Below are 15525 nucleotides of genomic sequence, written 5' to 3'. Positions count from 1 at the left end.
TCTGATTCGTGATCAGATATACAAGGCAGAGAATGAAATCAAAGACAACAAAACGCAACTACTTCATGCTACAAACGAGTGGAGAAATAGCAACATCGACCATAGTATCCGTACCCGCATTGAACAACACCTCGACATCCTCACAGACCAACATCACCTCAGCACTGAAACAAGGATTATCAAGAAACTAACAACATTATATGGAGGACCTATGGCAATTCCACGACCAAGAGATGGCTTCCTGAACCTTGCAGGAATTAACCTCACTGAGGACCAAGTCACTCTCCTAAATCTGGGCATAAACTGTCATGTTATGTCCAGACCGAGTGAAATGGCCCGGAAAGTAGAGTTGGAAATTCTGTTGGACGACATATTCGACCTCGAGACACAAAAGAAAGTCACTACCAAAGATACCTTACAAGCAGAACTTATTGCAGAAGGAGGAAAGAATCGAGGCAACTACAGAAGCACCATACTGTCCCCCGAGCTTAAAGCGGCAGCTAAAAGCCTTCGTGAGAACAAGGAGATAGTTGTCAGGAGAGGTGACAAGTCGCCAATATATGTCATTCTTAAAAAAGACGAATATCTGGCGAAAATGAACATCATACTCTCTGACCAAACTAAGTTCCAAAGGGTAACGAAGGACACTACAGCCGAATTAAAAGCAAAGGTCAACAAACTGATCGAAACTGTAAACGCCAAGAAATCCGGACTCCACCTGCCAAAGATCATTGGGGAATATAAACCTGGATATGCGTATGGAAATGTCAAGACGCACAAGCCTGGAAACCCACTTCGGCCAATCATTAGCCAGATACCCACACCCACGTACAGACTGGCAAAGCAACTCAACGGCCTGCTGACTCCTTATGTTCCTTGCGCCTTCAGCCTGAAGTCTCCAAAGGAATTTGTGGACTTACTGTGGGGCACACGGGCCACAGGGATAAGAGCCTCGTTGGACGTAGAATCGCTGTTTACCAACGTACCTGTGGACGAGACAATCGGAATGATAGCCGACAGAGTGTATCGTGATCCAGCCTGTACTCCTCTTGACATGCCAGAAAGTATTCTGAGGAAACTACTCCAAGCTTGTACTAAAGAGGCACCCTTCTTGAGCCCGGATGGGCACATGTATAAGCAAGTAGATGGGGTCGCCATGGGTTCTCCCCTAGGTGTCCTGTTTGCAAACTTCTACATGGGTACCATCGAGCAAAAAGTCTTAGTCGACATGAACTTGAAACCGGCCATATACTGCAGGTATGTTGACGACATTTTTACACAGGTACCTGATGTCAGACATCTGCAGAAGCTGAAGGAGGCATTTGAGCAGAGTTCCGTGCTGCGTTTCACTTACGAGACGGAAAAGGATGGGAAGCTGCCTTTTCTAGATGTAACAGTCATGGAAAAGGGCGGAGGTTTCCACACTGCAGTCTACACTAAGGAAACAAACATAGGAATGTGCCTAAATGCCAACAGGGACTGCCCTGACAGGTACAAGAGGAGTGTTGTTAACGCATACGTCGACCGTGCTCTCAGCCACAGCTCAGAATGGAAGCAAGTCGACGAAGAACTCTGTAGGGTAAGGCAGGTCCTAGTCAATAACGGCTTCTCCAATGGTTTCATCGAAGACATCATAAGAAGGAAAGTGAAAAGCCATGCAACCTCTGAAGAGACAACTAACACAACACCTATACCCCCTATTAGACTATTTTACAGGAACTTCTTTTCCACAGCTCATAAAACGGAGGAAAGGGTCCTGAAAGATATTGTTAATAGAAACGTTATCCCTACAGACAAAAATCAGAGGATACAACTGACGATTTACTATAAAACCAGAAAAACGGCCAGCCTACTCATGAGAAACTCTCCAGACACAAAACAGAACGCTTTAAAAGAGACTAATGTCGTCTATGCCTTCAAATGCCCACTTGGGGACTGTAAGCTCCAAAAAACCCAGTATATAGGCAAGACAACAACATCTCTTTCTAGGCGTTTAACGATGCATAAGCAACAGGGCTCCATTAAGGAACATATAATCTCTTCCCATAACCAAACCATCGCCAGAGAAATCCTAGTAAACAACACAGAAATCATCGATAGATACAGCGATAGCAGGCGGCTTGACGTTTGCGAGGCACTACACATCAAGAAGTCAACACCAGCAATCAACAGCCAATTATTGCACAACTATATTCTACCCACCTCAAGACTCCGCTCCAATATAGAAGCATCAAGAAATATGGACCAATAGGCTTTCTACAAACACTTCTATTCAATACCCATTGTTTCTGTTCTGTCTTGTGTTGATACTTTTAATACCCTATTAATATCCCCTCCTGTTCTATCTTGTGTTAATGCCACATCATCCTTACCACCTCACTCAAATGTAGATATAAAATCAGAGATACGTTCTAATCAGTTGTGTATTTGTGAAGTCTTTGAAAATGTAATAAGTTTTACGAAACGCGCCCGTGTCGCGTCAGACTGGAAATAAAAATGAATTTTGGAGAAGTGATTTTTGATTTACCTCCAACAGTGAAGCGTAATGTACGAAAGATTGAGAAAATTCGTGTTAGAATTATTAATCTTACTTTTTCGGTCATATTTAATAATATATGTCTACAGGAAAGACTGCTACCAAAATATACTAATATTAAAGTGCACGACCCAGCAGCAAGGAATCAAGCCTTCACGATAAAATATCGCCAGGATCTGATTCGTGATCAGATATACAAGGCAGAGAATGAAATCAAAGACAACAAAACACAACTACTTCATGCTACAAACGAGTGGAGAAATAGCAACATCGACCATAGTATCCGTACCCGCATTGAACAACACCTCGACATCCTCACAGACCAACATCACCTCAGCACTGAAACAAGGATTATCAAGAAACTAACAACATTATATGGAGGACCTATGGCAATTCCACGACCAAGAGATGGCTTCCTGAACCTTGCAGGAATTAACCTCACTGAGGACCAAGTCACTCTCCTAAATCTGGGCATAAACTGTCATGTTATGTCCAGACCGAGTGAAATGGCCCGGAAAGTAGAGTTGGAAATTCTGTTGGACGACATATTCGACCTCGAGACACAAAAGAAGGTCACTACCAAAGATACCTTACAAGCAGAACTTATTGCAGAAGGAGGAAAGAATCGAGGCAACTACAGAAGCACCATACTGTCCCCCGAGCTTAAAGCGGCAGCTAAAAGCCTTCGTGAGAACAAGGTGATAGTTGTCAGGAGAGGTGACAAGTCGCCAATATATGTCATTCTTAAAAAAGACGAATATCTGGCGAAAATGAACATCATACTCTCTGACCAAACTAAGTTCCAAAGGGTAACGAAGGACACTACAGCCGAATTAAAAGCAAAGGTCAACAAACTGATCGAAACTGTAAACGCCAAGAAATCCGGACTCCACCTGCCAAAGATCATTGGGGAATATAAACCTGGATATGCGTATGGAAATGTCAAGACGCACAAGCCTGGAAACCCACTTCGGCCAATCATTAGCCAGATACCCACACCCACGTACAGACTGGCAAAGCGACTCAACGGCCTGCTGACTCCTTATGTTCCTTGCGCCTTCAGCCTGAAGTCTCCAAAGGAATTTGTGGACTTACTGCGGGGCACACGGGCCACAGGGATAAGAGCCTCGTTGAACGTAGAATCGCTGTTTACCAACGTACCTGTGGACGAGACAATCGGAATGATAGCCGACAGAGTGTATCGTGATCCAGCCTGTACTCCTCTTGACATGCCAGAAAGTATTCTGAGGAAACTACTCCAAGCTTGTACTAAAGAGGCACCCTTCTTGAGCCCGGATGGGCACATGTATAAGCAAGTAGATGGGGTCGCCATGGGTTCTCCCCTAGGTGTCCTGTTTGCAAACTTCTACATGGGTACCATCGAGCAAAAAGTCTTACTCGACATGAACTTGAAACCGGCCATATACTGCAGGTATGTTGACGACATTTTTACACAGGTACCTGATGTCAGACATCTGCAGAAGCTGAAGGAGGCATTTGAGCAGAGTTCCGTGCTGCGTTTCACTTACGAGACGGAAAAGGATGGGAAGCTGCCCTTTCTAGATGTAACAGTCATGGAAAAGGGCGGAGGTTTCCACACTGCAGTCTACACTAAGGAAACAAACATAGGAATGTGCCTAAATGCCAACAGCGACTGCCCTGACAGGTACAAGAGGAGTGTTGTTAACGCATACGTCGACCGTGCTCTCAGCCACAGCTCAGAATGGAAGCAAGTCGACGAAGAACTCTGTAGGGTAAGGCAGGTCCTAGTCAATAACGGCTTCTCCAATGGTTTCGTCGAAGACATCATAAGATGGAAAGTGAAAAGCCATGCAACCTCTGAAGAGACAACTAACACAACACCTATACCCCCTATTAGACTATTTTACAGGAACTTCTTTTCCACAGCTCATAAAACGGAGGAAAGGGTCCTGAAAGATATTATTAATAGAAACGTTATCCCTACAGACAAAAATCAGAGGATACAACTGACGATTTACTATAAAACCAGAAAAACGGCCAGCCTACTCATGAGAAACTCTCCAGACACAAAACAGAACGCTTTAAAAGAGACTAACGTCGTCTATGCCTTCAAATGCCCTCTTGGGGACTGTAAGCTCCAAAAAACCCAGTATATAGGCAAGACAACAACATCTCTTTCTAGGCGTTTAACGATGCATAAGCAACAGGGCTCCATTAAGGAACATATAATCTCTTCCCATAACCAAACCATCGCCAGAGAAATCCTAGTAAACAACACAGAAATCATCGATAGATACAGCGATAGCAGGCGGCTTGACGTTTGCGAGGCACTACACATCAAGAAGTCAACACCAGCAATCAACAGCCAATTATTGCACAACTATATTCTACCCACCTCAAGACTCCGCTCCAATATAGAAGCATCAAGAAATATGGACCAATAGGCTTTCTACAAACACTTCTATTCAATACCCATTGTTTCTGTTCTGTCTTGTGTTGATACTTTTAATACCCTATTAATATCCCCTCCTGTTCTATCTTGTGTTAATGCCACATCATCCTTACCACCTCACTCAAATGTAGATATAAAATCAGAGATACGTTCTAATCAGTTGTGTATTTGTGAAGTCTTTGAAAATGTAATAAGTTTTACGAAACGCGCCCGTGTCGCGTCAGACTGGAAATAAAAATGAATTTTGGAGAAGTGATTTTTGATTTACCTCCAACAGTGAAGCGTAATGTACGAAAGATTGAGAAAATTCGTGTTAGAATTATTAATCTTACTTTTTCGGTCATATTTAATAATATATGTCTACAGGAAAGACTGCTACCAAAATATACTAATATTAAAGTGCACGACCCAGCAGCAAGGAATCAAGCCTTCACGATAAAATATCGCCAGGATCTGATTCGTGATCAGATATACAAGGCAGAGAATGAAATCAAAGACAACAAAACACAACTACTTCATGCTACAAACGAGTGGAGAAATAGCAACATCGACCATAGTATCCGTACCCGCATTGAACAACACCTCGACATCCTCACAGACCAACATCACCTCAGCACTGAAACAAGGATTATCAAGAAACTAACAACATTATATGGAGGACCTATGGCAATTCCACGACCAAGAGATGGCTTCCTGAACCTTGCAGGAATTAACCTCACTGAGGACCAAGTCACTCTCCTAAATCTGGGCATAAACTGTCATGTTATGTCCAGACCGAGTGAAATGGCCCGGAAAGTAGAGTTGGAAATTCTGTTGGACGACATATTCGACCTCGAGACACAAAAGAAGGTCACTACCAAAGATACCTTACAAGCAGAACTTATTGCAGAAGGAGGAAAGAATCGAGGCAACTACAGAAGCACCATACTGTCCCCCGAGCTTAAAGCGGCAGCTAAAAGCCTTCGTGAGAACAAGGTGATAGTTGTCAGGAGAGGTGACAAGTCGCCAATATATGTCATTCTTAAAAAAGACGAATATCTGGCGAAAATGAACATCATACTCTCTGACCAAACTAAGTTCCAAAGGGTAACGAAGGACACTACAGCCGAATTAAAAGCAAAGGTCAACAAACTGATCGAAACTGTAAACGCCAAGAAATCCGGACTCCACCTGCCAAAGATCATTGGGGAATATAAACCTGGATATGCGTATGGAAATGTCAAGACGCACAAGCCTGGAAACCCACTTCGGCCAATCATTAGCCAGATACCCACACCCACGTACAGACTGGCAAAGCGACTCAACGGCCTGCTGACTCCTTATGTTCCTTGCGCCTTCAGCCTGAAGTCTCCAAAGGAATTTGTGGACTTACTGCGGGGCACACGGGCCACAGGGATAAGAGCCTCGTTGAACGTAGAATCGCTGTTTACCAACGTACCTGTGGACGAGACAATCGGAATGATAGCCGACTGAGTGTATCGTGATCCAGCCTGTACTCCTCTTGACATGCCAGAAAGTATTCTGAGGAAACTACTCCAAGCTTGTACTAAAGAGGCACCCTTCTTGAGCCCGGATGGGCACATGTATAAGCAAGTAGATGGGGTCGCCATGGGTTCTCCCCTAGGTGTCCTGTTTGCAAACTTCTACATGGGTACCATCGAGCAAAAAGTCTTACTCGACATGAACTTGAAACCGGCCATATACTGCAGGTATGTTGACGACATTTTTACACAGGTACCTGATGTCAGACATCTGCAGAAGCTGAAGGAGGCATTTGAGCAGAGTTCCGTGCTGCGTTTCACTTACGAGACGGAAAAGGATGGGAAGCTGCCCTTTCTAGATGTAACAGTCATGGAAAAGGGCGGAGGTTTCCACACTGCAGTCTACACTAAGGAAACAAACATAGGAATGTGCCTAAATGCCAACAGCGACTGCCCTGACAGGTACAAGAGGAGTGTTGTTAACGCATACGTCGACCGTGCTCTCAGCCACAGCTCAGAATGGAAGCAAGTCGACGAAGAACTCTGTAGGGTAAGGCAGGTCCTAGTCAATAACGGCTTCTCCAATGGTTTCGTCGAAGACATCATAAGATGGAAAGTGAAAAGCCATGCAACCTCTGAAGAGACAACTAACACAACACCTATACCCCCTATTAGACTATTTTACAGGAACTTCTTTTCCACAGCTCATAAAACGGAGGAAAGGGTCCTGAAAGATATTATTAATAGAAACGTTATCCCTACAGACAAAAATCAGAGGATACAACTGACGATTTACTATAAAACCAGAAAAACGGCCAGCCTACTCATGAGAAACTCTCCAGACACAAAACAGAACGCTTTAAAAGAGACTAACGTCGTCTATGCCTTCAAATGCCCTCTTGGGGACTGTAAGCTCCAAAAAACCCAGTATATAGGCAAGACAACAACATCTCTTTCTAGGCGTTTAACGATGCATAAGCAACAGGGCTCCATTAAGGAACATATAATCTCTTCCCATAACCAAACCATCGCCAGAGAAATCCTAGTAAACAACACAGAAATCATCGATAGATACAGCGATCGCAGGCGGCTTGACGTTTGCGAGGCACTACACATCAAGAAGTCAACACCAGCAATCAACAGCCAATTATTGCACAACTATATTCTACCCACCTCAAGACTCCGCTCCAATATAGAAGCATCAAGAAATATGGACCAATAGGCTTTCTACAAACACTTCTATTCAATATCCATTGTTTCGTGTTCTGTCTTGTGTTGATGAAATTAATACCCTATTAATACTCTTGTTCTGTCTTGTGTTGATGAAATTAATACCCTATTAATACCACAGCTTGTTCTGTCTTGTGTTAATGCCACATCACCCCTTCCACCTCACTCAAATGTAGATATAAAATCGGAGATGCGTAAGTTCTATTCAGTTGTGTATTTGTGAACTAAAGTCTTTGAAAATGTAATAAGTTTTACGAAACGCGCTCGTGTCGCGTCAGACTAGAAATAAAAATGAATTTTGGAGAATTGATTTTTAATTTACCTCCAACAGTGAAAAGAAATGTACGAAAGATTGAGAAAATTCGTGTTAGAATTATTAATCTTACTTTTTCGGTCATATTTAATAATATATGTCTACAGGAAAGACTGCTACCAATATATATATATATATATATATATATATATATATATATATATATATATAATGCACATCTTGCCTAAACACGCAAGAGAAGTTATACAACTTTAGAACACTTTCCCACCAGGAGACTCGAACCCTAGCCAACACAGAAGCCTTACAGCAACAGGCATAACTGGTATGCCTTTAACCCACTGCACCAAGCTCAGACCCTTAAAAGAGATGGTAATTTTGGAGTATTTATACCCCCCCCCCCCCAAAGATCACCATCTCCTAAAGGCAACTAGAGTTAGTGAGGGGTCACTCACGTGCTTTCATCAAATTCTTGTTAACATGGGAGAACTCGGTGTCTATGCTAATTGCACAACTTGCCTAAACACGCAAGAGAAGTTATACAACTTTAGAACACTTTCTCATAGGAGACTCGAACCCTAGCCAGCATAGAATCTTGAGATCTTGAGACTTACTGCCTAATGCATTCCATCTGTTAACTACTCTGACACTGAAAAATATCCTTCTTACGTCCCTGTGGCTCATGTGGGTACTCAGTTTCCACCTGTGTCCCCTTGTTCGCGTCCCGCCAGTGTTGAATAGTTTATCCTTGTTTACCCGGTCGATTCACCTGAGGATTTTGTAGGTTATGATCATGTCCCCCCCTTATTCTTCTGTCTTCCAGTGCCGTAAGGTGCATTTCCCGCAGCCTTTCCTCATAACTCATGTCTCTTAGTTCTGGGACTAGTCTAGTAGCATACCTTTGGACTTTTTCCAGCTTCGTCTTGTGCTTGACATGGTACGGGCTCCATGCTGGAGCCGCATACTCCAGGATTGGTCTTACATATGTGGTGTACAAGATTCTGAATGATTCCTTACACAGGTTCCTGAACGCTGTTCTGATGTTAGCCAGCCTCGCTATGCCACAGACGTTATTCTTTTTATATGGACTTCAAGAGACAGGTTTGGTGTGATATCAACTCTTAGATCTTTCTCTCTGTCTGTTTCATTAAGTACTTCATCTCCTATTCTGTATCCTGTGTCTGGCCTCCTGTTTCCACTGCCTAGTTTCATTACTTTGCATTTACTCGGGTTGAACTTCAACAGCCATTTGTTGGACCATTCACTCAGTCTGTCTAGGTCATCTTGTAGCCTCCTACTATCATCCTCTGTTTCAATCCTCCTCATAATTTTCGCATCGTCGGCAAACATTGAGAGGAACGAATCTATACCCCCTGGGAGAACATTTATATATACCAGAAACAGTATAGGTCCAAGGACTGACCCCTGCGGGACTCCACTTGTAACGTCTCGCCAATCTGAGACCTCACCCCTCACACTGACTCGTTGTCTCCTGTTGCTTAGGTACTCCTTTATCCAATGGAGTACCTTCCCTTTTACTCCAGCCTGCATCTCCAGCTTTTTCACTAGCCTCTTGTGTAGCACTGTATCAAAATACATACTGTATTTCTGACAATCCAAAAATATGGTGTCTGCCCACCCTTCTCTCTCTTTCTCCTTGTTTTTGTTGCCTGGCCGTAGAATTCAAGTAACCCTGTGAGGCAGGACCTGCCATCCCTGAACCCATGTTAATGCTGTGTTACAAAGTTCCTTTGCTCCAGATGCTCCACTATCTTTTTTCGCACAATCTTCTCCATCAGCTTGCATGCTTTGCAGGTTAGGGACACTGGCCTCCTGTCAATCCCTTTCTTGTATATCGGGACTACGTTAGCTGCTTTCCAAATATCTGGCAGTTCCCCTGTTGCCAGTGATTTATTATACACTATGGAGAGTGGTAGGCACAGTTCTTTTGCGCCTTCCTTTAGCATCCAAGGGGAGTTTCCATCTGGGCCTATAGCCTTTGTCACATCCAACTCTAGTAAACACTTCCTTACTTCCCCGCTGGTAATCTCAAACTCTTCCAGTGGTTTTTGGTAAGCTATTCCCTTTCCTATCTCTGGAATTTCTCCTTGCTGTAAGTTGAAGACCTCCTGGAATTTCTTATTCAGTTCCTCACACTTCCTTGTCATTTGTAGTTAATCCTTCCGCCCCTATCCTTAATGTTATAACCTGTTCCTTTACTGTTGTTTTTCTCCTGATGTGGCTATGCAACAATTTAGGCTGAGTCTTTGCCTTGCTTGCGATGTCATTTTCGTATTGTCTTTCTGCCTCTCTTCTCATCATGAACTATTCATTCTTGGCATTCTGGTATCTTTTTCTGCTCTCCAGTGTCCTGTATTCCTATAGTTTCTCCATGCCCTTTTACTTTACTGTTTAGCTAGCCTACATCTCTGATTAAACCATGGGTTTCTCATCTTCATTTCTCTGTTTTCCTTTTGGACTGGAACAAACTTGTTTGCTGCGTCCTTGCACTTCTGCGTGATGTAGTCCATCATATCTTGGGCCATCTTTTCCCTGAGCTCTTTTTCCCATGCTATATCTGTTAGGAATTTTCTTATCCCCTCATATTTTCCCTTTCGGTATGCTAACCTTTTGGTTACGGTATCCCTCCTCAAGTTCAATAACCCTTCTTCAATATGGTACTCAAACGCCAGTACACTGTGGTCGCTCATTTCTATTGGGTCTTCACAACCGATTTCTCTTATGTCAGAATCGTTCAGAGTGAAGACTAGTTCGAGTCTCGCTAGTTCGTCATTGCCTCTCATCCTTGTGGATTCTCTGACATGTTGGGTTAAAAAGTTTCTAGTCACCACCTCCAATAGTCTGGCTCTCCATGTATCCTCGCCTCCATGCGGTTCCTTGTTCTCCCAGTCAATCCTTCCGTGATTGAAGTCGTCCATGATGAGCAGGTGGGATCTATTTCTACAGGCAGCAGAGGCTGCCCTCTCAATTATACTGTTAACTGCCATGTTGTTGTTTTTGTACTCTTGACTGGGTCTTCTGTCATTTGGTGTGTGTGTGTGTGTGTGTGTGTGTGTGTGTGTGTGTGTGTGTGTGTGTGTGTGTGTGTGTGTGTGTGTGTGTGTGTGTGTGTGTGTGTGTGTGTATGTGTGTGTGTGTGTGTGTTTACTAGTTGTGTTTTTGCGGGGGTTGAGCTTTGCTCTTTCGGCCCGCCTCTCAACTGTCAATCAACTGTTTACTAACTACTTTTTTTTTTTTCCACAACACACACACACCCCAGGAAGCAGCCCGTGACAGCTGACTAACTCCCAGGTACCTATTTACTGCTAGGTAACAGGGGCACTTAGGGTGAAAGAAACTTTGCCCATTTGTTTCTGCCTCGTGCGGGAATCGAACCCGCGCCACAGAATTACGAGTCCTGCGCGCTTTCCACCAGGCCATGAGGCCCCTTGTGTGTGTGTGTGTGTGTGTGTGTGTGTGTGTGTGTGTGTGTGTGTGTGTGTGTGTGTGTGTGTGTGTGTGTGTGTGTGTGTGTGTGTGAGTGTGTGTGTGTGTGTGTGTGTGTGTGTGTGTGTGTGTATGAAACAAAGCTTGACGGATCTTCAAGCCGTAAACCACTATAAACTATGATTCTATCAGGATTCGAACTTGGGAGGAAAATGATGTGTTCATTCTCACATTTGTTTATGCTAAGGAATGTTATTTATTGTGTCACATGTGCAAGTTTTTACCTGCATTAGCACCATCACTTTATTTAGTCCTGGAGGGTTAGTCTATTGGACAACGTTACTCATCCTGCGAGGGAACATCCACAGCAGCGTAAACAACACCGACAAATAATGTAATTTCTGTAACTTTCTGGGACTTTCATTACTGTAATCTGCCATAATCAGTAACATGAACATAAATATTGACGAGGACGTAAACATACCGCTGCCGTGAATGTAGCGGATGAGGGAGGAGTACACTTCAGCGTCGTTCAGGATGGCCAGGTCGCCGCCAAGACTCCTACAGTGGGTGCGCATTGTATCCCAGCTGCCTGTGTTCGAGACGTCAACATAGAGGCAGCGTCCTCCCACATCATGGAATGGTGATGTGCAGCTGGTGCCTGAAGGACAGACGAAGCGAGTTTAGAGGCTCAGAAAGCAGTGATTATATAAATTGTGTCTTATTGAGGTGTGGTATGTGGTCTGTTACGATCCACAAGTCCACTTGGTTTCTTTGAGTCATTCTTACCTAATACCAGTATACGCGACTGCCAAAAGACTGTCATACTACCAGTGCAGGACAAACTACCAGTGTGGGACAAACTACCAGTGTGGGACAAACTACCAGTGTGGGACAAACTACCAGTGTGGGACAAACTACCAGTGTGGGACAAACTACCAGTGTAGGACAAACTACCAGTGTGGGACAAACTACCAGTGTGGGACAAACTACCAGTGAAGGACAAACTACCAGTGTAGGACAAACTACCAGTGCAGGACAAACTACCAGTGTGGGACAAACTACCAGTGTGGGACAAACTACCAGTGTAGGACAAACTACCAGTGCAGGACAAACTATCAGTGTGGGACAAACTACCAGTGTAGGACAAACTACCAGTGCAGGACAAACTACCAGTGCAGGACAAACTACCAGTGTGGGACAAACTACCAGTGTGGGACAAACTACCAGTGTAGGACAAACTACCAGTGCAGGACAAACTATCAGTGTGGGACAAACTACCAGTGTAGGACAAACTACCAGTGCAGGACAAACTACCAGTGCAGGACAAACTACCAGTGTGGGACAAACTACCAGTGCAGGACAAACTACCAGTGTAGGACAAACTACCAGTGCAGGACAAACTACCAGTGTGGGACAAACTACCAGTGTAGGACAAACTACCAGTGTGGGACAAACTACCAGTGTGGGACAAACTACCAGTGAAGGACAAACTACCAGTGTAGGACAAACTACCAGTGCAGGACAAACTACCAGTGTGGGACAAACTACCAGTGTGGGACAAACTACCAGTGTAGGACAAACTACCAGTGCAGGACAAACTATCAGTGTGGGACAAACTACCAGTGTAGGACAAACTACCAATGCAGGACAAACTACCAGTGCAGGACAAACTACCAGTGTGGGACAAACTACCAGTGCAGGACAAACTACCAGTGTAGGACAAACTACCAGTGCAGGACAAACTACCAGTGTGGGACAAACTACCAGTGTAGGACAAACTACCAGTGTGGGACAAACTACCAGTGCAGGACAAACTACCAGTGTAGGACAAACTACCAGTGCAGGACAAACTACCAGTGTAGGACATACTACCAGTGCACGGCAAACTACCAGTGCAGGACAAACTACCAGTGTAGGACAAACTACCAGTGTAGGACAAACTACCATTAAGGAGGAACTACTGCTTACCACCAGCCTTGGAGGAGACAGTTGTCATGCCACCATTAACGACGGCTGCTGCTCCTGGGGAAGAAGAGAAGACTTTAGTGACTGTATCACTTGTTAGTGAAGCTTTATTAGATGTGGGTACCCGGCGGTGCCCGGGTCGACCCGTGCACCACACATCTTCCACATGTCTGTGCGTTTTTCTCTATGTCTGTCTGTCTGTCTCTCTCTCTCTCTTGCTATATAGTCTATATTCTATATATGCAATATATATTGCAATAAAGGCTTGGCACTTTCCCCTGATAAATCTGCCTGTCTGTATCTCTGTCTTTCTCTCTCTCTCCCCATCTCTCTTTTTCTATCATTCTTTTCTCTCTCTCTATCTTTCTTTCCCTATCGCTCTCCCTCCCCATTAATCTCTTTCTCTCTCACTTTGGCAGGGTATCGTGTGTTCATGTTAATTTCATGCCCCTCCAGACCCACCCATCTTGTGCACTTACCCAACAGCACTTACTAGGAAAACTTTAGTGAAGCTCGCCCCAATATTCTGGCCTCCAACACACATTCCCATTTACAGATACAAATAATACTGTAAGTTTGCACCTATGATGTTATTCGTATAATGTTCTTCTGTTAAGTATTTTAGGAAACAAATTCCATAATCTCTTAAGATGCTATATAATAGAGACGTGTTAATAATGATAAAACTTGAGAATTTTGTGAATAAATCCATCAACTTGTGATGGTTTCCAGTGTTCTTTGACTTAGAAGAAATTATTTCCCAAAATATTATCCATATCTAAAAGAAAAAAAGAATTTGTTAACTTTTTATATCTATTTCATTTTTATTATTAACCGAAAATTTCATTTAATTATTAACCGATTTAAACAGTTTTAAACGTTGAATGATCAACATTTTCAAGTCAGAGACTTAAAATGTCCAATACGTTTCTGAACTTATGGAGGTTGACATTGTAACTCTGAAAACATCATACATTTTCAGAGTTACAATATAAATGTTCTATATAAATGTTTGCCAAAATTCATGAAAGAAGATTCCACATGTCATTACAAACTGTAAAGTAAAAACTAAAACCAGAAAAAATAAATATAAAATAAATAATTAATCAAAGTTCCATCATTAACAAGAATATTTGACGTTTGAACTTCATCTTTCAGGAACTGAGGAACGTCGAGTAGACGGTCTGTGGTGAAGAGTGACTCCAGAGTATTGTCTGGCCAGTCTGTCTTCAGTATAGCAACAGGCCTCACCCACAAGACAAAACTCCCCTGTAATAGGAGTGGTCATGGAGTATACTCACCCAGGAAGAGCAGCAGCAGGAGGTAAGAGTGGTCCATGGTGACTGGTTGTGTTGGGGCGGGCGACAGTCACACGGTTTTTATACCCGACCATCACCCCTTCACACCCCTCAGGGCCACCTCTTCAACCCCCCCCCCCAAACCCCCGGGCCACGCCTGAACCCCTTACTACTCCCCAGCTCTCGTGTACCCCCACCCCACCCCCACCCCGCGCGAGCATGTATTCACCTAGTTGTGCTTGCGGGGGTTGAGCTCTACTCTTTAGCACCGCCTCTCAACTGTCAATCAACCAACTGTTGCTACCAAATTTTTGTCGCCCCCCCTTCAACTCACACACACATCCCCAGGAAGCAGCTCAGTAACAGCTGTCTAACTTCCAGCTACCTATTTACTGCTAGGTAACAGGGGCATCAAGGTGAAAGAAACTCTGCCCATTTGTTTCTGCCTGGTCCGGGAATCGAACCCTGACCACAGAATTACGAGTCCTGCTCTGTCATTCAGCTGCCAGACCCAGACTACCATGTGTTTGTACTTACCTAATTGTGCTTGTGGGGGGGTTGAGCTCTGGCTCTTTGGTCCCGCCTCTGAACTGTCATTCAACTGGTGTTCAGGTTCATGCGCCGATTGGGCTCTATCATATCAACACTTGAAACTGTGAATGGAGTCAGCCTCCACCACAACACTTCCTAATGCATTCCATTTGTCTAATACTCTCACACTGAAAAAATTCTTTCCAATATCTCTGTGGCTCATTTGGGCACTCAATTTCCACCTGTGTCCCCAAGTGCGTGTGCCCCTTGTGTTAAGTAGTCTGTCTTTATCTACCCTATCAATTCCTCTGAGAATCTTGTGTGTGGGG

At 43.8% G+C, this 15525-nt stretch overlaps 1 protein-coding gene across 1 annotated transcript in view; it reads right to left on the bottom strand.

The window, feature by feature from the left end:
- The window catches only part of LOC123751643 (C-type lectin domain family 17, member A-like), a 33099-nt gene extending 18328 nt beyond the window's left edge, over positions 1 to 14771 (bottom strand). Inside the window, exons 1-3 of the mRNA XM_069316529.1 lie at positions 14669 to 14771; positions 13371 to 13424; positions 11884 to 12060 (exon numbers count right to left, since the gene is read on the bottom strand). Coding sequence (XP_069172630.1) covers positions 11884 to 12060; positions 13371 to 13424; positions 14669 to 14705 — 268 coding nt within the window. The 5' untranslated portion in view covers positions 14706 to 14771. The remainder of the gene's footprint in view (positions 1 to 11883; positions 12061 to 13370; positions 13425 to 14668) is intronic.
- Between the last annotated feature and the right edge of the window lie 754 nt (positions 14772 to 15525).

The sequence above is a fragment of the Procambarus clarkii genome, chromosome 84 (assembly GCF_040958095.1).
Source record: "Procambarus clarkii isolate CNS0578487 chromosome 84, FALCON_Pclarkii_2.0, whole genome shotgun sequence".
Classification (NCBI taxonomy): Eukaryota; Metazoa; Arthropoda; class Malacostraca; order Decapoda; family Cambaridae; genus Procambarus; species Procambarus clarkii.
Note: the sequence above shows the minus strand (reverse complement) of the source record. Positions and strands in the feature narration are given on the sequence as shown.